The following is a 26,629-nucleotide window of genomic DNA, read 5'->3' as shown; positions in this document are numbered from 1 at the left end:
TCTTGGGTCTAGGCTTGAATGCAGGATCATGCCCCATGCTCTCATATTTATCTGGAAACTCCTACTGACTCTTCAAGAACCAACCCAAATATTCCCTCTCTTGGGTCATCTTCCCCAGAAGATGAGGGATGCACCATGGGTGACCAACACCCGGCTTGCCCTTCCTACAGGCCTGTTTCTGTATTTCTCAAAGACTGGCCTTCTGCAGTGATCAATGCAAAGAAATAGAGGAAAACAATAGAATGGGAAAGACTAGAAATCTCTTCAAGAAAATCAGAGATACCAAGGGAACATTTCATGCAAAGATTGGCACAATAAAGGACAGAAATGGTATGGACCTAACAGAAGCATAAGATATTAAGAAGAGGTGGCAAGAATACACAGAGAACAATTATACAAAAAAAGATCTTCATGACCCAGATAATCACGATTGTGTGATCACTCAGAGCCAGACATCCTGGTATGCAAAGTCAAGTGGGCCTTAGGAAGCCCACTTTGTTCACTATGAACAAAGCTAGTGGAAGTGACAGAATTCCAGTTGAGCTATTTCAAATCATAAAACATGATGCTGTTAAAGTGCTGCACTCAATATGCCAGCAAATTGGAAAACTCAGCAGTGGCCACAGGACTGGAAAAAGTCAGTTTTCATTCCAATCCCAAAGAAAGGCAATGCCAAAGAATGCTCTAATTACCTCACAATTGCACTCATCTCACACACTAGTAAAGTAATGCTCAAAATTCTCCAAGCCAGACTTCAACAGTATGTATGAACTTCCAGATGTTCAAGTCTGGATTTAGAAAAGGCAGAGGAACCAGAGATCATATTGCCAACATCCATTGGATCATCAAAAAAGTAAGAGAGTTCCAAAAAAACATCTACTTCTGCTTTATTGACTACCCTAAAGCCTTTGACTGTGTAGATCACAACAAACTGTGGAAAATTCTGAAAGAGATGGGAATACAAGACCATCTGACCTGCCTCAAGACAAATCTGTATGCAGCTCAAGAAGCAACAGTTAGGACCAGATATGGAATAACAGACTGGTTCCAAATTGGGAAACTAGTATGTCAAGGCTATATATTGTCACCCTGTTTATTTAACTTATATGCAGAGTACATCATGTGAAATGCTGGGCTGGATGAAGCACAAGCTGGAATCAAGACTGCTGGGAGAAGTATCAATAACCTCAGAAATGCAGATAGCACCACCCTTATGGCAGAAATTGAAGAACTACAGAGCCCTTGATGAAAGTGAAAGAGCAGAGTGAAAAAGCTGGCTTAAAACTCAACATTCAAAAATTGAAGATCATGGCATCCAGTCCCACCACTTCATGGCAAATAGATGGAGAAACAAAGGAAACAGTGAGAGACTTTATTTTGGGGGGCTCCAAAATTACTGCAGATGATGACTGCAGCCATGAAATTAAAAGATGCTTATTCCTTGGAAGAAAAGCTATGACCAATCTCAGTTCAGTTCAGTTGCTCAGTCGTGCCAACTCTTTGTGACCCCATGGACTGCAGCACGCCAGGCCTCCCTGTCCATCACCAACTCCCGGAGTCTACCCAAACCCATGTCCATCAAGTCAGTGAGGCCATTAAACCATCTCATCCTCTGTTGTCCCCTTCTCCTCCTGCCCCCAATCCTTCCCAGCATTAAGGTCTTTTCCAATGAGTCAACTCTTCTCATGAAGTGGCCAAAGTACTGGAGTTTCAGCTTCAGCATCAGTCCTTCCAGTGAACACCCAGGCCTGATCTCCTTTAGGATGGACTGGTTGGATCTTCTTGCAGTTCAAGGGACTCTCAAGAGTCCTCTCCAACCTAGACAGCATATTAAAAGCAGAGACATGTTGCCGACAAAGGTCCAACTAGTCAAAGCTAGTTTTTCCAGCAGTCATATAGGGAAGTGAGAGCCGTAGGGAAGTGAGAACCGTATGATAAAGCTGAGTGCTGAAGAATTGATGCTTCTGAATTCTGGTGCTGGAGAAGACTCTCGAGAGTCCCTTGGGTCTGCAAGGAGATCCAACCAGTCCATCCTAAAGGAAATCAGTCCTGAATATTTATTGGAAGGACTGATGCTGAAGCTGAAACTCCAATACTTTGGTCACCTGATGTAAAGAACTGACTCATAGGAAAAGACCCTGATGTTAGGGAAAACTGAAGGCAGGAGGAGAAGGGGACGACAGAGGATGAGACGGTTGGACGGCATCACCGACTCGATGGACATGGGTTTGGGTGGACTCCGGGAGTTGGTGATGGACAGGGAGGCCTGGCGTGCTGCAGTCCATGGGGTCGCGGAGTCAGACACGACTGAGAGACTGGACTGGACTGAACGAAGCCTGGCCACCTCAGGACCAGCTGACATGCCTCCCTGCCATGTGGCCCTCATCTCCCCCAGGCCCAGAGCTCTGCTGCAGTGGCCAGTACTGCTGCAGCCCCGGAGCAGACACAGCAGTGCTATCATCATGTCATAAACACCAACAAGGACCTGCACTCAGAGCTCCAAGGCAGCACACACCTCCCAAATTACCACTCCCTAGACCTCAACAGCAAAACTACACCCAGCGTCCCACCACAGACCTCACCTCAACAAGGAGAGAAGTAAGGCTCAAAGAGATTAAAGGTCTTGTTCAAACCAGTCAATCCTAAAAGAAATCAATCCTGAATATTCACTGGAAGGACTGTTGCTGAAGCTGAAGCTCCAATACTTTGGCCACCTGATGTGAAGAGCCGACTCAGTGGAAAAGACCCTAATGCTGGGGAAGGTAGAAGGCAGGAGGAGAAGGGGACAACAGAGAATGAGATGATTAGACAGCATCACTGACTCAACGGACATGAATCTGAGCAAACTCCCGGAGACAGTGAAGGGCAGGGAAGCCCGGCGTGCTGCAGTCCATGGGGTTGCAGAGTTGGAACCGACTGAGCGACTGAACAAATCTAGACCGCTGGGCCAGAATGGAGGAGCCAGGACTCAGCACGGGCAGTCAGCCTCCGGATCTGAGCCCTCAGCTACCACGTGTATCTTATTACATCACAGTATCACAGCTTCCCAAACACTCTCATTAGCCAGTGAAATGCAGGCTGAATTTCAAGGGATACACTCAAATCCCTAAACAAGAACACTAACATTTCACTATTCTTACAAGTCAAATATGTTATGATAAAGTATTAAGAAAATGAACTATAAAACAAGCTAAATTAAGGAAAACCAGAAATAAAGTGGAAGTAAAATATGAATTGATTAAAAAAAATCAAATCTCTCTCTATAAAAACCAATATGAGGGAGGGGGGATCAGGATGGGGAATACATGTAAATCCATGGCTGATTCATGTCAATGTATGGCAAAAACCACTACAATATTGTAAAGTAATTAGCCTCCAACTAATAAAAATAAATGAAAAAAAAAACCAATATGAAACTCTAAAGCCCAATCATAAAATTAGGGAAACATAAATTTATAAAAACACCACTAATAATAAAAAGTAATATTATATTTACATGCCTGGATATAGTCATATGTCTAAAAATATGTGGAAATAAGAAAAAGTAAAATATAAAACTGAGTATAACAGTAAGTAGATATCTTCAGATTGAAGAAATAAAAGAAGTTATTAAAGAATTAATTTCAAAACAGTACTTAACAACAACTGAAAAATACTTTCAAATGTTTAATGATGGTTTAATTACTTTAACTGACTTGCTTCTCCAAAATGTAGAAGAAAATATTCTATTAAGCAACTCATTTTTTTAAAAATAGTAAGTTTATTTCTAAAGCCCAATAAGAATAAGCCCTCTTGGATATTTATATTTACACTTATAGTAATATTTAAATATGTTGTTTGCTAGTAAGCTATATATACTATTATTACATATACATAACATTACATTTAGCATATATATAAAATATATAAATTAGCAAATAAAAGCTAAAAAGAGAATTGGATTGAGAGAGAAGGCCTGAATTCTAGCTCCTCCTTAATCCAAAATAACTATGTACATGTACACATACTTATTTCACTTGAACCTCTGTTTACTATATACAGATGTATGTAAAAGTATAAAGTAACGAGACATTAAGGGTGACATGAGTAAATGAAGAGATACCATCAGAAATGAGTAAGAAATACAAATATTAAAATTTCCTTATAATACACAGAACCTGGCAAACTGATAACTGTATGTAAGAAACAAATGTATAAAAATACTAAATAATATATATTTTTAAAGGCAATAGTCATTTGTTATATTTAAGACACAAAACCACAATTGTCAAAGCCACTTAATTTTCATTTCAAAACATCTGTAATAAGTAGAAAATAAAGATAAGTCAAAAACAGATTCCACCTATCTTAAGGATTTAGTTCGATAACAAGAAGATAAACAACCTTAAATAAAACAATGTTTGCATGGACCTAGAGATTATCCAACTGAGTGAAGCAAGACAGACACAAAAAGATAAATGTATGATATTGTTTATATATGGAACCTAAAAAGGGTACAAGAGAACTTATTTACAAAACAAAAGCAGAGTCACAGACATAGAAAACAAACTTATAGTTACCAGGGGCTGGGGGCAGGGATGTATAAATTGGGACTGACATATTCACACCACTATATATAAGACAGGTAGCTAATAAGAATCTACTATATAGCACAGGTAACTCTACTCTGTAAAAGCCTATATGGGAAAAGAATATAAAAAAAAAGTGGGTATCTGTATAACTAATTCACTGTTCTCTACACCTAAAACTAACACAACATTGTAAATCAACTATACTTTAATAATAATTTTTTTAAATGTTAATATTTCTGAATCTAGTAGGCATCAGAATAGTCATCTATACACGCAAAGAGGTATGGGAATATGAGTTTTTAAAATATCATTTTACAATCTGAAGAAAAAATAGTCTATGTGTCCCAGTTTGAGAAGACAAACATTATTTCTGAAGAAATGAAATCTGTTGTAACAAAAGTGTGTATGTTTGAATGTTCAAATTTTCACAATAAAATGTAAAGACTGTTCTCAAAATGACAGTAATAGAAAAGGGGAAATATATGACAAATATAACTTATGATTATATTAGACATGAGAATTTGATTAAATAAAAACATTTGTTACTCAAAAGTCAAACTTGACTAGATCAACAGATTATATCGAAAGGAAAAAAGAATATATACTCCTACTGAAAATACCCTCAATAACACTTTTTGGAAGCATTTTTATTGAGATATAATTCAAGTTATTGATCTGTTTCACCCTAGATAATATACATGTTTTGATGCTATTCTCTTGAAACATCCCACCCTTGCCTTCTCCCACAGAGTCCAAAAGTCTGTTCTGAACATCTGTGTCTCTTTTTCTGTTTTGCATATAGGGTTATCATTACCATCTTTCTAAATTCCATATATATGTGTTAGTATACTGTAATGGTCTTTATCTTTCTGGCTTACTTCACTCTGTATAATGGGCTCCAGTTTCATCCATCTCATTAGAACTGATTCAAATGAATTCTTTTTAATGGCTGAGTAACATTCCATGGTGAATATGTACCACAGCTTCCTTATCCATTCATCTGCTGATGGGCATCTAGGTTGCTTCCATGTCCTGGCTATTATAAACAGTGCTATGACGAACACTGGGGTGCACGTGTCTCTTTCAGATCTGGTTTCCTTGGTGTGTATGCCCAGAAGTGGGATTGCTGGGTCATATGGCAGTTCTAATTCCAGTTTTTTAAGAAATCTCCACACTGTTCTCCATAGCGGCTGTACTAGTTTGCAATCCCACCAACAGTGTAAAAGGGTTCCCTTTTCTCCACACCTTCTCCAGCATTTATTGCTTGTAGACTTTTGGATAGCGGCCATCCTGACTGGCGTGTAATGGTACTTCACTGTGGTTTTGATTTGCATTTCTCTGATAATGAGTGATGTTGAGCATCTTTTCATGTGTTTGTTAACCATGTGTATGTCTTGTTTGGAGAAATGCCTGTTTAGTTCTTTGGCCCATTTTTTGATTGGCTCATTTATTTTTCTGGAATTGAGCTTCAGGAATTGCTTGTACATTTTTGAGATTAATCCTTTGTCTGTTGCTTCATTTGCCATTATTTTCTCCCAATCTGAGGGCTGTCTTTTCACCTTGCTTATAGATTCCAGGCTGGATGCATGATACAAGTGCTTGGGCCTGGGGCACTGGAAAGACCCAGAGGGATCGGGTAGAGAGGGAGGTGGGAGGGGGATCGGGATGGGGAATACATGTAAATCCATGGCTGATTCATGTCAATGTATGACAAAAACCACTACAATACTGTAAAGTAATTGGCCTCCAACTAATAAAAATAAATGGAAAAAAAATAAAAGATTTGTAAATAAAAAAAATTCAAGTTACTACAAAATTCACAAAGTATACAATTCAGTGATTTTTAGTTTATTCACAGAGCAGCACAATCATTACTACAATGTATGTTTAGGATGTTTTCATCAACCCGCAAAGAAATACTGTACCTATTAACAGTTACTCTTGTATTCTCTCCACCCATCCCCAAGCAAGCTATCTGCATACTCTGGGGACTTCATCTAAATAAAATCACACAGTGTATGTTCTTGTGTGACTTGGCTTTTTTCACTAAAGGTGTCTTCAAGGTTCATCCATGCTGTAGCATGTGTCAGTACTTCAGTCCTTTTTTAATTGCTGAAAGTTATTCCATCGTATGGATACATATTGTTTTATCCTTCATCAGTTGACAGACATTTGAGTTGTTTGTACTGTTTTGCTAAGTTATGAATAACATGGACATATGTTTTCATCTCTCTTGAGTGGAACTTCTGGGTCATATAATCAATCTATGTTGAAGGTTTTGAGAAACCACCAAACTGCTTTCCAAAGTGGCTACACTATTTTTCATTCCCACCAGCAAAGAATAAGGGTTGCAATTTCTCCAATTTCTCCACGTGCCTGTCTTCTTATTGGGTGGTCTTTATTGGAGCTACTCTGGTGGATGTGAGACAGCATCTCACTTGGCTTTGATTTGCATTTCTTCATAATGACTAATGATGATGAGCATCTTTTCATGTGCTTATTGGTCATTTGCATATATTCTTTCATGTACATTTTTAATAGTAAATACTATTCAATACTGTTGAGATTATGAAGTACACATCTTCCAATTTAGTTCTTTGTTTCCAAGACTGTGTTATATATTTAGTGCAATCCCTATCAAAAATCACAGTGTGCTTTTTCGCAGAAATGTACAAACTGATACTAAATTCAAGGAACCTGAAATAGCTAAAGCAATCAAGGGAGTACTACCATCTTAGCAGTAATGGAGTCTTCTGATATATAAACAGAAGGTCTTATCAGTAATATCTGAGACACTGCTGCTGATACCATGTATAAAATAATGAAAGATTAAACTCTGACTCACTATTCCTTGGGTATCATCTTTCATCATTCAGTAAGTTACAAAGTGTGAACTGTGATTCAGACAATGACAACACCACTGAAGCTATAACCAAAGGAAATAATTCAAGAAAATAAAAAGTAAAAATATGCTAAGGTAATATGTGGTCTTTTCTATCACAGGGAAATGCTGGGAAATCACAGGTATATAACAACTGTCAAATATCCCAACAATGGAAAAATCAAATTAGTAACCATGGAAATCTACATAGTTTCCATAGCACTTATCTATAAAAACTATCTTCAAATACATAAACACTAGATTTGTACGCAAAACTGCCTGAAGTTTCATAAATATACATTAAACATCACAAACCAACTTGAAGCAAAACATCTTAATTATTGCTAGGCTATTTTTATGAAGTTGCTTAACATTTTAAAATAAACTATTATGTATGTGTTTTAAAAAGAGAGGCGCCCCCTTGACGCTTGTAGCAAGCATTAGGACATGATGCGACAACCCACTTACATGTGACTCAGCATTATTGCCGCTGAGCAGTGGAATCCTTTAGCAGTATTGCTGTCAAGGACACCTAACAACAGACTCTGCGTTTAACCCCTGCCCTTAGGACCAGGGCTCATGTAAGCTAGGCAAAGCTCATCCTCTTATGCACATTTAGTGAGCTTGGGGATATAAATCGGTGTTAACCTTCTACTGGCTTTTCAACCCAACGGCCTGTAAGGATAGAGATAAAAGAAGAGCAAATGCATTTAACCTATTAGCAATTGGGGTTCTCATCATCATCTCATTTCAGTGAACAGTCATTAAACCACACACTGTGGATTTATCGCACTGGAAAGTGAAGACAAATTGATCCTCCACCTCTCCTCCACCAGATTAAACCCGTCTCTCACTTTGTGTCCTAAGAATAAATGGCCACCCTACCTCCTGGTGCCTGAAGTCATAAAAAGAACCACACAGGTCGGAAGAGAAGACTACAATTAATAGAACCTTGGGGAATTACTTCTCTTCCTGCATTGCCTTTTTCCTGATCCTATAAATAACAACATTACCTCATGCTGGCAAGGCGTGCTGTTCAGATACAAGAGGCAGGCTTGCTCGTCAATGCTGCCACCCAACAGCTCTGGTTAGTCATATGCCCCCAAGACAGATGCCTGGGCACAGGCCCCCCTGGGTTTGCCATTTCTGTGCCGGCCCCTAAGCTCCACGCCCCCCGCCGTCCTCCTGCCTCTTGTCTGTCTGATAAAATAATCACCAAGGCGATCAACCTTCACTTTTCTGTCCCTGCCACAATCATGAACTGAGGGGCTAAAAAAAGCAACACAGACCTTTCATTTATTGTGGGGAGCACCAGTGAAACAATTAACTGTCATCAATAGAAGTACAGAGAGAAAGAACTACAGCCTGAAATAATGAGTGGGAGGAAGGTCCAGAGACGGAATGATGCGGCAGAAGCGTGAAGGCCTTTCACACAGACAGAACCACGCAGGTAACAGAAAGTAAGGCCACGGAGAGCCAGGGTGACAAAGTCAAGGGCAATCATCAAAGCGGTCCCTGTGGGCATTGCTCATGGGGAAGAGAAACCACATCCTATCACACACCTTTGTCAGAAGCAAGGGCTGGTAGGGGGAGTACAGACCCGAGCAGGCTGTCGCCTTGAGACCCTGTGCACACTCCCCCTAGGTTCTCGCGGAGCAAGGCTGCTGTCATTGTGGCCGTGAGGGGCTGTCACAGCACAGATCCTACCCGCCTGAGCTTGGGGAGTGCAGAGGCTCAGCCCTCCAGCAACGGTCACAGACCTCATCGACACCCACTTACTTCTTTAGTTTATTTAATTTATTTAATAAATTATGTAAATTTATTTAATTCATTTCTTTAGAGTCATGCTTCTTTAGCCAGCCCATCAGGACTTCCGTATCTGAGTTGGTACCCTGACACCAAATGTTGAGACCTTCTTGCATCATCACCTTCTATGCTGGCTGCAGAAACAGGCTGAGGTGCCACCAAGAAAAGGTGACAGTCGTTGATGACCAGCTTCCTCTCTTAAAGAAACACCATCACTCACCCTGATCAACGGACTTCCTGCCAACAGACTCATCCGTCCATCTGATAAAAACACACTGAGGGCCAGTTTCACGGGAGATCCTTTTCTGCTCCTGAAGAACAAAACCTGTGGTTTTTCCATGCCAGCACGGAGGACACTCAGAAAGTACGGGTGCAAGCTTGGAAGACAGTTTCACAAAGAGTTCCCAAACTGCATAAAGTAACTTCTTTAGAATATGTCCATCAACTGTCATTCATTCAAATATTTGAGCAATGAGAGAAAGACTAATATTAAAAAATAAGTTTCATAACTAAGTAGTCACACCATGTAAGGTGTGTATATATACATAAAGCCAAATACATGTATCTGTATATTACATACTAAGTAGATTATTAAAAGGGAGGAGAGGGGAATTGTGCCAATCCATATTGTTTAAAGGAAAAAAAGAGGACTAGAGAGAAATACAAAGTTTACTGAAATATAGACTTGTTCCTAATAATTTTAAATAACCAAGAAAAATATTCATTAATCACTGGGGTGGTAACAGACTTATCACTACCATAAGTTTAAGGGGATGAAAAATACATAAAGTTCAAAATTATAACCATTAGCTCATATTTTAAAATGGAGATTGCTATATAACCCCTGGGCCCACTTCCTAACAGCTGTGTGCGTTATGGAAATTCAGGGAAAAGTAAATACTGGTACTGTGCAGTAGCTCTAAATCCTCTGTGATTTTTACCTATCACAGACCTAGCTCAGTTGATAGCTCTCAACAATAGAACAAGTTCTTTCTCCTAAAAAGAGAGCAAATTTGGTAACACGACTTCCTGAGCTTAAACACTCAATAACAACAACCATCACTCCACTACTTGGATAATGTTTATCACATGCCAAGTACTGTGTGAACCCATATATTCTTCATGGCTACATGCTATGTCACATGGGAGAAGTCTAGAGACAGGACAGGTAAGGAGGATAAGATAAGAGGGTGGAGGAGGCTGGAGGTGGGGGTACTGTAGACACGAGTGGGGAAAAGCCAAGGGGGTAAAGAAAGCAAACTCTTCTTGCAACCTGGCCCAGACTCCCAAAGAGCAGAAGAGCTTGGCATCCTGAAGATGCACAAGGACCCCACGAACAACTGATGATGCAGAACTTCACTGCTGTGCCAAGTCAGACCACGACAATGCGGAATAATGAAGACATAGCCACAAGGGCTATGCAAGTGGTTGGGAAGGGGAGGATATGCTCAAGACCATCCTCCCCATGAATTCCAAACTGTCCCAAACAACAAAGGGCAAACTGTGTGAAAGGTTGTTCATGGAACTAAAAGAGTAGGTACCTGCACTTGATTTGCAAATAACAAGTAAAGGAAAATGAACACTTATCAGCTGGTGTTGAGCCGGTCGTCCTGTATGAGAGAGCAAGCTGGCACAGAAGCAGCTGTTCAAACAACTGGAAGTTCTGAGTCACTGAAGAAGCGAAGTCCGGGTCACATGATGCACTTGCCAAAATTAGGAGCCCCCAGACCATGTTCCCTGGGAGCTCGCGGATAAAAAGACCTCAAGGGTGGGGGGTGGGAGGTTCCAGAGGAAGGGAACACATGTGTACTTGTGGCTGACTCATGTCAGAAACCAACATAGCATTGCAAAGCAACTATCTTCCAATTAAAAAAAAAAAAGCCTAAGAAAAAGATCTCAAGAAGCCCTATCTCTAACCTAAATGCTCACTGAAAAGAAAAAAAGATTTTCTGCAAGCAAATTCATCAACTGAACCTTATGAGTTTTCATAAACTGACTTAGGAGCTTAAAGGCCTTGCAATAAGCGCCTGAGAAGAGCTATGTCATAGCCTCTCTGAGCAATTCCTCATCAGTAAATGAAGGATGCCACCATCTGATACCTAGCTACATGATCATTTGGGAAGATTAATGAAACAACAGTGTCTGGGTGCCATGAAGATAATGCCAATAATATCTCAAGTTAGCCCTAAAATTCTCTTATCCTGTAAGCGTTCAGGAAGAGCCAAACAGAAACAATCACATTTCACTTGACCCTCAGGGCTTCAGCTCACCAATCAAGAGCAGAAATGGATCTTTCATTCTTTTTTTCTTAAAACCAAGTATCAGCTGGATAAGCAAACTGCTCCATGAAAAAGCAGCTCTAAAGTCTACCACCGGTACTCAGATCCCAATGACCTACTGTGAAAGAGACTGAACATCTGCTGGGGGCTATCATGGTGACTATGTGCCCTCCCAAATCATGCTTATAAGACCCTTTGATGATGCTGTGGCTTCATTTCTAGAACCGTCCCAGTGATGAGTAAGCACTCAGAATTAGTTTTTACTCAGTCTCTACCAGAGATGGATTTGTGGACAAGGTAAAATCATGCTAAATTGAGTTTTTTTAGGGGAAAAAGAAGTTATTAGGGATTTCCTTGGTGGTTCAGTAGTTAGGAACCCACCGTGCAATGCACAGGATGTGGGTTCAATCCCTGGTTGGGGAACTAATATCCCACATGCCAGGAAGCAACTAAGCTGATGCATACAACTACTGAGCCCACACACTCTGGAGCCCGTGAGCCACAATGAAAGATGAAGCCACATGACTCAATGAAGATCCTGCTTCCCGCCTGCCACAACTAAGACCTAAGGAAGCCAAATAAATATAAATAACTGTTTTTTAAAATAAAAGGTTTTTTTATTAAAAAATGTTATTAGTTTTTACTACAAGATAAGCATTGTTTTTAAAAAAATTAACTTATTTATTTTAATTGGAGGCTAATTACTTTACAATATTGTGGTGGGTTTTGCCATACATTAACATGTATCAGCCACGGGTGTACATGTGTCCCACCATCCTAAACCCCCACTTCCCACCTCCCTGCCCACCCCATCCCTCTGGGTTGTCCCAGAGCACCAGCTCAAAAATCAATGAAAATGGAAAGCATCAGTTCAGTTCAGTTGCTCAGTCGTGTCCAACTCTGCGACCCCATGGACTGCAGCATGCCAGGCCTCCCTGTCCATGACCAACTCCTGAAGCCTACTCAAAATCATGTCCATTGAATCAGCGATACCATCTAACCATCTTATCCTCTGTTGTCCCCTTCTCCTCCCACCTTCAATCTTTCCCAGCATCAGGGTCTTATGGAAAGCATAATGAAATATAAATCCTGACTTTTGCATTTCTATTTAGCAGTTTCAAAACCCAATTTAGAGCACTCATTGATCAAGGGAGAGAAGGAAGGGCATCCACTGATCAAGAGAGATCTAGACATGCCTAATGCCTGGCCTTGCTGCACTGCACACAACTGCAAATGTCAGGCTCTCACCCCCACAAGGCAAGTCTCCTTTGAACACTAAACCTAGTATCGTCATGTTCAGAGTTATTCAGAATGTCAATTTCTTAAAGGAAAGGCATCATGCATCTAAGCAAGCATTTACCCTGTACCCAGCTTTCTTCATTTCAGAAATGGCCACTGAAGTGAGAAGGCTGAGTTAATTAAAAATTTCCTTCTACAGGCTTACTTCCCCCTGCACAAACCCAAGGGAGTACGGGAACTTGAATAGCCTGAACATCCTTCCCCACATATAGGGCCCTAACCCTGAGCTTGGAAGAAAAATTCACTAACAGTGGATTGGATCACACAGGGGGCTGATCAAAACTACGTTTTTAAGAAAAGAAGAGCAAAGAAGAGAAATGTCACTGAAGGCTCACGAGCCTGACTTGAAAGAAAAACAATCTCAAAGTAACGAGAAGAAAAATGACTTGGACATGGGTTTACATAAGTTTGATCCTGGGGAGCTTTCAGTGTTGTTTCAGCTGTAAATTATTAGAATAATCTTTAAAATACGATTCCATATATAAACGTAAGGTGTCCTTGGGTTTAAGACGACACTTCATGAAGAAGAGATATTATTGGGAAAGTAACAGACATTCCACTGCCAACAAAAAATTAGTGGAAGAATCACTTCCTGTGCTTATGAAAACACTGCTAGGCAAACATCTTCATAAGCACGTGCAGGGTTTCCTCGGGGGGCAAGGGGCTGACTTCCAGCATCGATTATGCTGCGGATGCCTGGTTAACTGAGGGCAGAGTTATTATACCTCACACTGATACACTAGTAGCTGCTAGTGAGCATGTGGGTGGAATATCATGTTAACAATCACCTTCTTTCACACACATGGTTAAGTTCTTATAAAGATTTTCATTTTACCATAACTGAAAAAGATAGATGTATCCCAATGTTCACTGCAGCACTATTTACAATAGCCAGGACATGGAAGCAACCTAAATGTCCACTGACAGATAAATGGATAAAGAAGTTGTGATACATAAATACAATGGAATATTACGCAGTCATAGACAGGGATTCATGTGAGTCAGTTCTAGTGAGGTAGATGTTATACCGAGTGAAATCAGACAAGCAAATATCGTATCAATGCCTATATGTGGAATCCAGAAAAATGATACTGATTTAACCTATTTGCAGGGCAGGAACAGAGACTCAGACATAGAGACTTCTGGATGCAGTGCGGCAAAGAGAGGGTGGGACGAATTGAGAGACTGGCACTGAAATATATTCATTACCGTATGTAAAATAGCTAGCTAGTGGGAAACTGCTATATGACTGAAGGAGTTCAGCTTGGTGCTCTGTGACGACCTAGAAGGGTGGCATGCGGTGGGAGGAGATTCAAGAGGGAGGGGACGTGTATACCTACGGCTGATTCACGTTGTTGTATGGCAGAGACCAACACAAGCATTGTACAGCAATTATCCTTAAGTTAAAAATAAATACATTTTTTTAAAGATTTTCATTTTTCTTCAGATCCTTGTGCCCTCAAGCAGGCTGACATAAAAAAAGGGGTGCAGGCATTGGTAGCCAGGCATTGAGATGGTATAGTTCTTGCCGTAGAGGACTGTGTACAATTAGGTGCACATACTAACTGTACTCAGACATAGTCCGTCAGACATAGTCTTTGCAACCCCATGAACTGTAGCCCGCCAGGCTCCTCTGTCCATGGGATGCTCCAGTGGGTTGCTATTTCCTTCTCCAGGGGATCTTCCCAACCCAGAGACTGAACCCCACGTCTCTTACATCTCCTGCACTGGCAGGCAGATTCTTTACCACTGAGCCACCTGGGAAGTCACCAAAAAAAGAGGTGCAGAGAGAAGCAGAAGCCCCTCAAAGGCCAGGGCATGTTGTTTTTCTGGAATGAGACAGCCTAGCCTCGCTCGCTGGGTGAGCTCAGAGGTCACGTGAAGCCTGTTCAGACCCCTGGTGACCTTCCCTGTAAGATGCAGGGGATCATTCCCTCTGTCGTGGGCTTGTTCTGAGGATTAAATGGGACGGTGTGTGTGAAAGCCCCTGGCACGGGACCTAGCCACATGAAGCACGTGAAAAAGTAATACGGGCTACTACTGTTTCAGAGTCTTTGCTGTCCTTGACATTTCAGGCAATAACACGAGCATGAATCAACTGTCAGCCGGGATGAACATTTGGAAATAGATTATTAGTAACTCCAGAGAAGGAAAAAAATCGTATTGGGTTGGTCAAAAAGCTTGTTTGGGTTTTTCATGTAACATCTTATGGGAAAACCCAAACAAATGTTTGAGCCAACCTAGTATTTTGCTTTAACTAAGACATTCGCAAGGGCTCCCGTGCCTTCAGCTCAGGGCACAGCATCTCGCCTTACCTCTGAGGGACCCCGGCCCTGCTTCACCCACAGCTGTGAACACATGTAACTGCATAAACACTCTGGGTTCCTTGGAGAGGCTCCCACGGCAATGACGAACGCAAGGCCCAGGATGTCAGCCCTGTGACATTCGGGCTCCTTACCAACTAGCCCCTTCCGAATGAGAATTATAGATTCAAGCAACAGAGGCTTTATTTTAAAAAAGCCGGAGAAGGCACAGTACCTCTAGTCGTTGTATGCGTCCCTTGAAAAACATAAAGAGGGAAGAGTTTGGATAAGCAGCTTCTTTTTTGAGAAGAATTTCCTTCGCTTCATCCAGGCCGGCTTTGTTATCACTGCCATCCAAGGCAAAAAACGGACGGACCACAGTATGATACCAGAGCAGCGCCAATCTGAAGAAGAGGGACAGAACCCGTGAGAGACGCGGACTTTGCGGACAGTGTTTCCAATCTCGAAAATAATCAGTCTGTGCTCCTCCCATACACACTCCTTCCATAAACTCCCTAGGCAGTCCCTAAGTAAAAATCTGTATCTTTCCCCATGTTATTCTGATCCATATTTGGAAAATCACAACTTTCGAGCACAATGTATAAATCAGCATACTCCCACCAGGGAAGAGAATAAGGTGACAGAAGCATGAGGCTTCTAGATGGATTGCTGAAGGCATCATTTACGTAAATCTCTGAATTCTACTCTGTACTCATCAATGCATAAATTAGAAACGGTGACTAGTGATCATGAATTTACTGTCCCCTTATAATTACTTTCCACGTTACTTTTTACAAAAGGAAAGCATTTGTTTTCTCTTGTGTTCACAAAAGTTAGACTGTAAGCAAGCCTCACACCTTGAATTTAAATACAGGAACCATAAGCAAAATTACACAAAATTAAGTTAAAATAAGTTATAGGAACAGAAGAAGGGGCCTTTCTCTAGCCTTTGAAAACCAAACAAATAAGTTACTTAAAATTCTCTCACTTCAAACTCATCCCTTTCAAGAAAAAGGCCATGTTAAACTAGGTAAACAAAATAGAGTCACTGGGATCGGCTTTGAAAGACAAAAATCGTGTAACCAACACAACAAATATTTTTATGTAAATATATGCTTCCAGTGTGCATAAATTTGATCCTTTTCTGGAGATCAGACTAATTTACATTATTTTTAATTCAATTCATTTCTTTCTCAGAAAATGTTATTAAAAAAGACATATTATCACAAGTTATAAATCCACTAAGTCAAATTAATGAAGGACCACTGTTTGTATAATATAAGGAGTTTGGGAAGGCATGAATATTTTTACAATGAAAAATTAATGACTTTTTTATAGTCGCTACCAAACAATTAGGAGTTAACATCAAAATTCCTCAATACTGACATAAGTAGAAACCCAGCAAACTAAGGTTCTCTGTGATACCAACATCTTTTGGAAAAATTCTGATAAGTGGTGCAATGTCAAAGCACAAACAGTATTTCATAAAATTATTCAAATTGCAAATGGTAGCAGATATTTCAGTTCAGTCCAGTCACACAGTCATGTCTGACTCTCTGCGGCCCCGTGGACTGCAGCACCCCAGGCCTCCCTGTCCATCACCAACTCCCAGAGCTTGCTCAAACTCATGTCCATAGAGTCGGTGATATTTACCAGATTGAAAAAAAAAAAAACCACATCATTTTTAATTGATGAGGAAATGGATGAATCCTTGCTCTGGATGGTTATATCAGCTTCTTCACATTTTTCTATATAAATAATTATCATTTAAGTCTGAACAATATAACTGAATTTAGTTGAATAGCACAGACTGTCCAGGCCACAGTAAGAGACCAATGGACCAACTAGAGTCATCAAGAAAAATTATCCAACATGAGGATTAGAAGAAGAGAGATTTCAGAATCACAGAACAGCCTTATGAAATTTATATCCTCTGAAGTCCAAAATCAGGATTACGAATCTCAGTGACTGGTCAGAGTCACTGCTTTTAAATGCTTATAAATCATGATCATTTTGCCTGTTTAAAACACAGAACTCATTAAAAAAATAAAAATAAATTTTAAAAAGAAAATGGTAAAGAAGAGGGGCTTTCCACAAAAATTAAAAAATGAATAAATAAAAATCAAATACAGGACTCATGAGACTTAAGAACAGTGCTCTGTTCTCCAAAAGAAAGTCAGTCACTCACTTGTGTCTGACTCTTTGCGACCCCATGGACTTTAGCCCGCCAGACACCTCTGTCCATGGAATTCTCCAGGCAAGAATACTGGAGTGGGTTGCCATTTCCTTCTCCCTGTTTCCCAAAGTTAACTCCTAAACATCACCAAAAACATGGTCCTTAGCATTCCATTGAAACATAAAAGGCATGGCAACATGTCAACCAACCAAGCACTGATTTTACCTGAAGTTTCCTATAAAGGTTTTGCTTGTCGCTTACTTACTTTCAACTATATTATCTACCAAAGCATTGCAATACAGCTACTCACGTAGCTAAAGGGGCCTTCATGTCCTTACTTTCGCTTGCATACATCAGTGAAGAAAGCCCCTGCAGACGGTCTCCAGGAAAACCCAGCAGGTTGATGATTTTGAGCAGGTTTGGGGGCACCATGGATATGCAAAGGTGAAAAAGGCCGTATCCAAAGCTCACAGCACCTTTCAGTCTGTTCAGAGACTCCTCAGACACCCCTTCAGCCACAATGTGGTTATCATTTGCAGCATCGGAAGTCAAAGGCTCTTCTGTTAGCTTCTTCTGATACAGCTCCTGCAGGGCGTTGATGTCCAGATAGCATTTATTGTAAATCTTCCAGGCTTTCCTAAGGATCCACCCACCTTTTATATATGCTATAAAGGGAAGGGGAGAAAAGTATGAAAAAAACAAGCATTTAAATAATTTTCCTGTACCAATAATAAAGATACTGAAGAATGATTTGAAAAAAATCAAAATTAAAAAAAATACAAACTATTATCCACCATGACAACTTGTTTTTCTTTACATGGCTTAAATTCCTTACTTGAGGTCTGTTTCAGGGCTCCCTGGGTAGCTCAGATGGTAAAGAATCTGCCTGCAATGCAGGAGACCCAGGTTCAATCCCTGGGTCAAGAAGAATGGCTACCCACTCCAGTATTCTTGCCTGGAGAATTCCATGGACAGAAGAGCCTGGTGACTACAGTCCATGGGGTCACACAGAGTCAGACATGACTGAGTGACTAACACTTTCACTTTACTAGTCTGGATGGCAAGAGCCATGTATTATTTTGTTCATCAAATAGAGTCACTCACACAGTAGTGAGGGTGTAGGATCTTTGCTGTTGTTCAGTTGCGTCTGACTCTGTGACCCCATGGACTGCAGCACCCCAAGCTTCCCTGTCCTTCACTATCTCCTGGAGTTTGCTCAAACTCATGTCCATTGAGTCAGTGATGCTATATAACCATCTCATCCTCTGCTGACCCCTTTTCCTTTTGCCTTCAGTCCTTCCCAGTATCAGGGTCTTTACCAATTAGCCTCTGTTATCAGCTGAATGAATGAATGCAAGCCTCATCTGAATCCAACTTATCCCACGTATAGCGTGAAATCCTCTACCGCGTTCCTGAAACCGCTGGCAGTCTCTATGATACCACTGGAGTGCTCTTGGCTAAACCTTATTACACCTGTACTTCAGACACTTGGATGTTCTGCAGCAGCACCTCCAAGAAACAGTGCAGATTCGTTCCTCGGGTGATACAGAAGAACCTGCACCCCTCCCAGCCTCCCTGCCACCCCACCACAAATGGTAAGCCGGTGAGCCCTGAGGGAACTCAGGAAGGAAAGAATACCTGCCCTCTAGCAGTCATCAGACTGCAGCCACTCACTGCAGTGAGCCCTGAGGAAGCGCAGGATGTGAAAACAGGATACCGGCCCCAGATAGCTGAGGTGCACATCAACGGAATGATTTCAGTGAGCCCAGACTCTTGCATCTTCCCATACATAGAAAAGGGTTAAATTCCTTAACTTGGGTTATCTGGTTTCCTTTAATCAACAATCATTTTTTTTGATGTTCAGACTACCTGCTCTTTGTTGCAAAACTTCTATATAACCTGGCTCCTCCTTCAACTCCTTGGAGCAGTTTTTCTCAGTTACTTGAGGCTCTGTCTCCTCGGCTTGAAGGTCTAAAAATTCCTACTGAATAAAAGAGTTCTCAACTTTTAGGTTCTGAAAAATTTTTTAAGCCCACAAAGATAATTTCTAGAAAGTTCACATTTAGGAGGTCACAATAAAAGTTAAATCCTACTTTTTACTTGAGCCAAAGAGAAACAAACCATCCTCAAGCATGATATGGAGACAGAGAAGAAAGAAACGGAAACTGGCTGCCAGTAGTCCAGATCAAGAAAAGTGCACGTCATGACTTAGCAGCAACAAACCCTTCTTCACTGCAGGTTTGGAAGAAAATGCTTTTCTCATTGTGATTTATAGTTGATTTCCTTACTGAACACTCATGTTTTCAAGTAGACCCTAGCTACCAAAGAGGCAGATATCTGCCATCAGGAACAGAGATAAAAAACCACAAAAGAGGAAGAACTAGGATCAAAGTTAAACTTACAGTGAACTCTTGACAGTCTCCATTCCAGTCTACACTCCTCAAGATATCAAAGCTACAAAATCCTGGAAAACATTTGTCTTGGGTAAACTAAATAAGAATGAGTTTATAACTCCTCATTAAGGGCTGTTAAAATGTTGGTCATTCAAGTATGTTAGGAAATCTTTAGTACACGCTCAGTCTTTCAATAACAATTTGCTGAGAAACAAACTGGTTATATTTCACTTTAAAGGGTGATTATCACAACTTGATTCCCACCCACACACCAAAAAACCTATCAATTTATCACTCTATCTAAGGCACAGGTAATATCTCTAAGTATGACAGACTATCTGCAGACAAGAGGATGAAAAAGATTTTGGAACTAAAACTATTCCACTAAATACACATTAAGCACTCCTGGTATCAATTTCTTAAGTAATAAATCAAAATCATGCCCCAAACAGGTGCCACATGTTTTCAAAGACTGAAATACAAGGTGTTCTTAAAAAAAAAGTATGGGATATTACCAATTGTGTCCACTGAATAGCAAAAACTGTTAAAAACAATGCTTTAGCATACCTGACAATTCTTGCTTTACAAATGAGAGAACAGCCAGGTAAACTTGACAGTCAGCTATGATTATCTGCCTCTGAAGCCGATCAACCATAGAGGGGGTAGATTTTCGGACATCAACCTGTTTGGTGGGAAGAAAGTACATACAGATAAATCACACCCAAGAACAACACTCTTTCCAAAAAACTATTACTTTACCGGGCAGAATAACTTCACATAGGAAGTATGGAACAGTAGTCACTAAAATCCAAGACCAAATTTACACTACACTCTGAGCCTGGGAGTTCCAGCTTCCTCCATTAAGTCTAGCTTTATTTTGTTACCAACACAATGCTGTAACTCAAAGAGCCTTGTAACTCAAAGACAAATATTCTCAATAATAGAAACACTTCATGGGAAACACGAAAGCCCACACAAAACTTTAGAGTTTTACCTTTTTCAAAACAATGTAAGTTAAAAACTTATTACATCACGTAAGTTGTATATATACAAGTTTAAAACCTAGACAGCAGAGACATCACTTTGCTGACAAAAGGTCCATCTAGCCAAAGCTACGGTTTTTCCAGGAGTCATGCACAGACGTGAAAAGTGGACCATAAAGAAGGCTTAGTGCCTAAGAATTGATGCTTTTGAATTGTGGTGCTGGAGAAGACTCTTGAGAGTCTCTTGGACTACAAGGAGATCAAACCAGTCAATCCTAAAGGAGATCAACCCTGAATATTCATTGGAAGGACTGATGCTGAAGCAGAGGTTCCAATACTTTAGCTATCTGATGCAAAGAGCCAACTGACTGGAAAAGACTCTAATGCTGGGAAAGATTGAAGGCAAAAAGTAAAAGGAGCAGCAGGGGATGAGATAGTTAGATAACATCACCAACTCAAATGACTTGAATTTGAGTAAGCTCCCAGAGATAGTGGAGGACAGAGGAGCCTGGTGTGCTATAGTCCATGGGGTCACAAAGAGTTGTACATGACTTAGCAACTGAACAACAGGGACAAAAACAAGAAAGTTATTTATAAAGAAAAAATACTGAAGGTATAAAACACTGCCCCAGGTAAACAATGTGAAAAGCTACTTTGCAGCCATCTGCCTTCAGGAAGGACCCATATTAGAGTTCATTCCTTTGGCGCATGCAACTGAGATGTGAGGGATGGAACCTGATTGTAACGTTAGTTAAGGGGAAAACACTCTCAATTAAAAATTAGCTTTGAATGAATCACAAACTGAACTTGAAATTTTAGTCAATAACCTCTAAAAGTGACTACCTTTATAAAACATGAAAAAGTAAAACCAAAAGCCCTACTTTTTAGTAAGATTCTGGTTTTATGAATGCTAAATGAAGAAAATTCACTATGAAATAGAACAGTGCCTTCTTAACACAAGGTAAACTTGAACAAAATAGGTTAAATAGTTTTCATGATGATACAAGAAATGGTAGACTTTTTGCAAATATGACAAAAGTATGCAGAGTATATGTGACAAAATGGCTGGCGTCTCTTTTTTCTAGATTAGCAGAATTCACCCACGGTCACTGTTGTTCCTGGTCCTACTTTCGGCACCTATGACTTTTGTTTACTCAAGAAAACGTCAATCTATTGATGCTTCTGTTTTCCTTGCTTGTAATAACATCTATTCTGAAGGGCTAATGAGATACTCTGCATGTGAAAATGCTTTTTAAATTGCAAGGACCCATTACTAATGTTGATTATGAACCTATGTGCTGGGCGTGGTACTAGATGCTGAGGCCAGACATGTAAATAAGTGTACAGTCCAACGAAGGCGCGCTGAGGACCATGTAATGTAGTAAATGCTCTGAAGGATGCAGTGCAGGGAACTATGGGAACCTGTAGGGGACATGCTAACAGGGCTTGGGGACTAATATCTGAGTCTTTGGAGAAAATGACATGGAGGAAGAACTAAAGAACAGACAGGAACCAGGTCGGGAGGGATACAAATATTCGATGGAGAGGAGAAGTCAATGCCAAGCCAGTCACATTACGGAGCCTGGGTTTCAGTGCAATGGCAGGGGTGGGGGGGGAGGGGGCGGGGACACTGCAAATAAAATCAGCAACATGTAATTTGCATCTCGGTGACTGCACTTTGGAGGACAAATTAGAGAACAGTGAGACTGGAGGCAGAAACACCAGTGAGGGATGTCTTAGGCAAGTGGAGATGGTGGCTGGCCTAGGAAACTGGCAAGGAAAGGAGATGAAAGCGGGACGTATTTAAGAAAGAGGCAATGAGACTCGGTCTCCAACTGATACAGGGTTTGGAGAGAGAGGAATCGAGAACTCTGGCCCTTCTGCAGCCTCAGGAAACAGTACTCTGGGCCCATCTGTGGCTTCCTCATGGTAGACCCCGTAAGCCAGAGCAGAGGTGAAGCCACCTGGAGCGACATAAGGGAGCAGAAAAGACAAGTGGCTTTTGCTGTCTGAAACTAACAGACTGGTGTGTCAGCTAAACATGTGACACTTGTGAGACCCCTGGGTGCTCCAGAAACACCAGGGGTAGGAGGACACCTCTCTAAAGTCTAGCGCTTTTGCACTGAAAATTGAAAGAAAAAAAAAAATCAGGAAGAGTAGATGTCATTGTGACTATTTTATTACCCAAGACTGGGAAGGCCTGGGGAAAAGGAGGTAACAGCTAAATTCCTGGATTATGCCAAAATGCAAAACATGAAATACATATATGAAAGCCTCATGACAAACATCCTTGCCACACAGCCCACTGTGGAAGAAGATAATGTTAAGAAACCAAGAGAACATGCACTGAAAAGTTCTAATGACTAAAGGAGGTCCTACTCCTTTAAGAAACACACTTTAGGAACTTCCCTGGTGGTCCAGTGATTGGGACTTCACCTTCCAATGCAGGGGCTGTGGATTCGATCCCTGGTTGGAGAGCTAGGATCTCACATGCCTTGGGGACCAAGAAACCAAAGCATAAAGCCAAGGCAAGGTTGTGGCAGATTCAATGAAGACTTTTTAAATGGTCCACATTTAAAAAAAAAAAAGAAGAAATATGCTTTACATAATCAAAAGCTGTAAGACTCACTCAGTGCTCCAGTCAAATTCTAAACACCAAAAACCAAGTAAATGAAGAGTGTTCTAAGTAAGAGGCACATAGATCATAACCTAAAGACATAGTACTTACATTCTTCTTAATTTTATTCTTGATTGTTTCAATTACTCCAGCCTCTTCACTTTCACACAGCTTTTCTGTAGTTTTTAAGTCATCACACGCCAACTGCATTTTTTCTTCCTCAAATGTCATCATGGCATTCTTCCAAAGAAAGAAATAAGGAAAGAATGAATGAATCGTTAAGTGTCTGAAAATTTAGGCCAATTTATCACAATACAACTCTGAACTGGGGTGGGGGGGGAAGCCATCTAAATGATTTATTCCTAGTAAAAGAATCAGAATGCTACCACACACGCTATTCATTGAAAAAAATATAATCTCAGCATGAAACAAGAACATATCTCCATTACACCAGCATGAAAAAATACATGCTTAACACACGTCTTTGCAATTACTGTTCTACAAGTTTTTGTTATTAAACACAGTAACAAAAAAAATTACTGTATACAGTTTCCGATTGGCCCACTTAATTCAGCTTCTAGAATAGAGATTTTCTACTCATGCATGGGATCCCTGGGTCCATCAAGCACAGCACAAAATGCCAATGAAACATTTCCAAGCACCCAATCCTGGTAGACCTTTTCAGGACACACTGGGATAGAAACAATCCCTTCTTTGCTGAAAACCTGCTCCCTTCCCCCAGAAGAATTGAGGTTGCTGAAATGAACGGGTTTCAGGGGCAGAGACAGGGCACCAGGTTCTTGGAAGGACTTGAACTCACTGTGACTAGCTCTCCCCCCATCACATTCAACCTGACCACTCTGGTACCCTAGGCCTTCTCCGTATGACTCTAGACTACTTTTCCACTCCAGCCAGACACTAGCCACCTTTGCCCAAGCCTCCCTCCTACACTTTCCAACCAAATACCAACCCAGCTATAGACTCCCTCCCCCACCCACCTCCTCCCATCCAGCCAAGCCTTCTGCCAAGTCTCCCTAGCATCCTTCCTTGCTACATGGGTGGGTACCATTTATGACCCCCACCCAGTACCACTTTCCTTAAGATCTGGAACTATGTTGCAAACAGAAGGCCTTAAGAATTGTTAAAAAGATTTGTTGTATTACCTGGTAACAAGACTAAAGAAGCCTGAATGAAAACCCATGTCACCAGAAGCTGGTCTGGTGCCCATCACTGGTGCTACAAGATTGCATGCAACACACCCATTTGGTGAGCTTTTTCTGTCTGGAATCTAAATGCTTTCTCCACTTTACTTCTCTCAGTCCCTACTCAGGACTTTTTTTTTTTTTTTTTTTTGCAGTTATATAATTACATGAAACTTTCTTTAAAATTATGTTTGAAAGTAGTTTGTATGATAAGTATTTCTGAAAAATAAAAGCATTCAATATTCTGGATTGCCCAATTTACTTTAAAACCTAACTGCAACCTATTCCCTCAATTCCTAAATATTAACATTCAAAAACACAATAGTAACCGAGAAATTTTAAGTCTGCTAAATTAACTTGTCTTCCAGTCCACATTTATTTAATAGTTTTAAACTTTTGATAAATAATAATAAATAATAAACTTTTGATAAACTTAACAAAAGTTTAGTTTCAAACTTTTATTATCCAAAGTCTGACTATTTTCTTTTCAACTCTAATGCATTTTTAATTTTTGGAAAGTGGAAGTGTCTCAGTTCTGTCCTACTCTTTTTGACCCCATGGACTGTAGCCTGCCTCCATCCATGGGATTTTCCAGGCCAGAATATTGGAGTAGGTAGCCGTTCCCTTCTCCAGGGGATCTTCCCAACTCAGGGATTGAACCCAGGTCTCCTGCATTGCAGGTGGATTCTTTACCAGCTGAGCCACCAGGGAAGCCCTCCGATCTTTCAATTGCATTTTTATTTTAAAAAGGATTTTGCTTGGAAAAAATATAATACTCTAGAAAATATAAGCATTTAATTTTTTAAATTAAGGAAGGATATCTCATAAGTGTTGGTGTATAGGCAAAAGTTAAATTCCAGTTTTAAACTGCAAAAGATTTTCCACAAGAGTGTATCTATACAGCCAGTAACCATTAAAAGACAGACATTATGTATTTGCTTCCTTCCCACCACAACCTCTTCCCACATTAACTTACCAAAAAACTGACAAAACTGGCTCCAAAACTCATTAATGGGCTATGATTTCTGTTAAGAAAACAAAGTAAAATTAAAATTACTTTTTTGTAAAATTTTATTTTAAAAACATTTGATATACCAGGATCATTGCAGACTCCTACTAATTATTTAATGTAAGTTGTTATGGTCTTCAAGTCGATTTAATTACCCTAAGAATAAAGTAAAAAAGGCAAGGAAGTTTACAGATCTTTCAGGACAGAACCTCCCCCTCACCTGACTCTTCAAAGCAAGGAGAACAAGAAGGTCATATTATAATAGGTGTTGCTTTAGTAAATCAATCTGATTATCTGGAAAAACGTGGCCAAAGGAAGATTATTAACATTCATTTTTTTAAAAAAAGTTTTCTATAAATTTTAACAAGTACAGTTGATTTACAATGATTCAGGTATAGAGCAAAGTGATTCAGTTCTACATATATTTTTCAGATTCTGTTCCACTGTAAGTTATCACAAGGCACTGAATATAGTTCCCTGTGCTATACAGTAGGTCCTTGTTGTTTATCTATTATATATATAGCAGTGTGTATGTTAATCCCAAATTTCTAACTTATCCGCCCCACCACTTCATTTTCCTCTTTGGTAACCATAAATTTGTTTCCTATGTCTGTGAGTCTATTTCTGTTTTATAAATAAGCTCATTTGTATTGCTTTCTTAGATTCCACACACGTGATATCATCTGACATTAATATTTGCTTTTAAAATGCAAACATGCTCAAAACTTAGCACACATAAAATATTATTTTCAGAGTAGATCAAAAGGTTTTATCATTTAAGCCAAACTCACTTATCCCAACCAAAGAGCTTTCAGAATGCCTCCATGGAGCCAGTCATCACCCTGCTGTAATACACAATCATTATCCGATTTTATACATAAGCCAAAAATATGAAGCCAGATTAAACTAGTACCAATCCAATTTAAAGAATATAAGGATTCCTCGGTGTGTATGCCCAGAAGTGGGATTGCTGGGTCATACGGCAGTTCTATTTCCAGTTTTTTAAGAAATCTCCACATATTATCTAGGGTGAAACAGATCACCAGCCCAGGTTGGATGCATGAGACAAGCGCTCGGGCCTGGTGCACTGGGAAGACCCAGAGGGATCGG

At 40.2% G+C, this 26,629-nt stretch overlaps 1 protein-coding gene across 1 annotated transcript in view; it reads right to left on the bottom strand.

Annotated features, from left to right (window-relative positions):
• The window catches only part of TTC39C (tetratricopeptide repeat domain 39C), a 100,480-nt gene that overhangs the window by 30,500 nt on the left and 43,351 nt on the right, over positions 1 to 26,629 (bottom strand). Inside the window, exons 2-6 of the mRNA XM_020870436.2 lie at positions 25,487 to 25,535; positions 23,420 to 23,548; positions 20,276 to 20,390; positions 17,626 to 17,980; positions 15,375 to 15,543 (exon numbers count right to left, since the gene is read on the bottom strand). Of these exons, the coding sequence (XP_020726095.2) occupies positions 15,375 to 15,543; positions 17,626 to 17,980; positions 20,276 to 20,390; positions 23,420 to 23,548; positions 25,487 to 25,535 (817 nt within the window). The remainder of the gene's footprint in view (positions 1 to 15,374; positions 15,544 to 17,625; positions 17,981 to 20,275; positions 20,391 to 23,419; positions 23,549 to 25,486; positions 25,536 to 26,629) is intronic.

The sequence above is a fragment of the Odocoileus virginianus genome, chromosome 22 (assembly GCF_023699985.2).
Source record: "Odocoileus virginianus isolate 20LAN1187 ecotype Illinois chromosome 22, Ovbor_1.2, whole genome shotgun sequence".
NCBI classification, from domain to species: domain Eukaryota; kingdom Metazoa; phylum Chordata; class Mammalia; order Artiodactyla; family Cervidae; genus Odocoileus; species Odocoileus virginianus.
The sequence above is the reverse complement of the archived record's forward strand: the minus strand, read 5'-3'. Positions and strand labels throughout refer to the sequence as shown.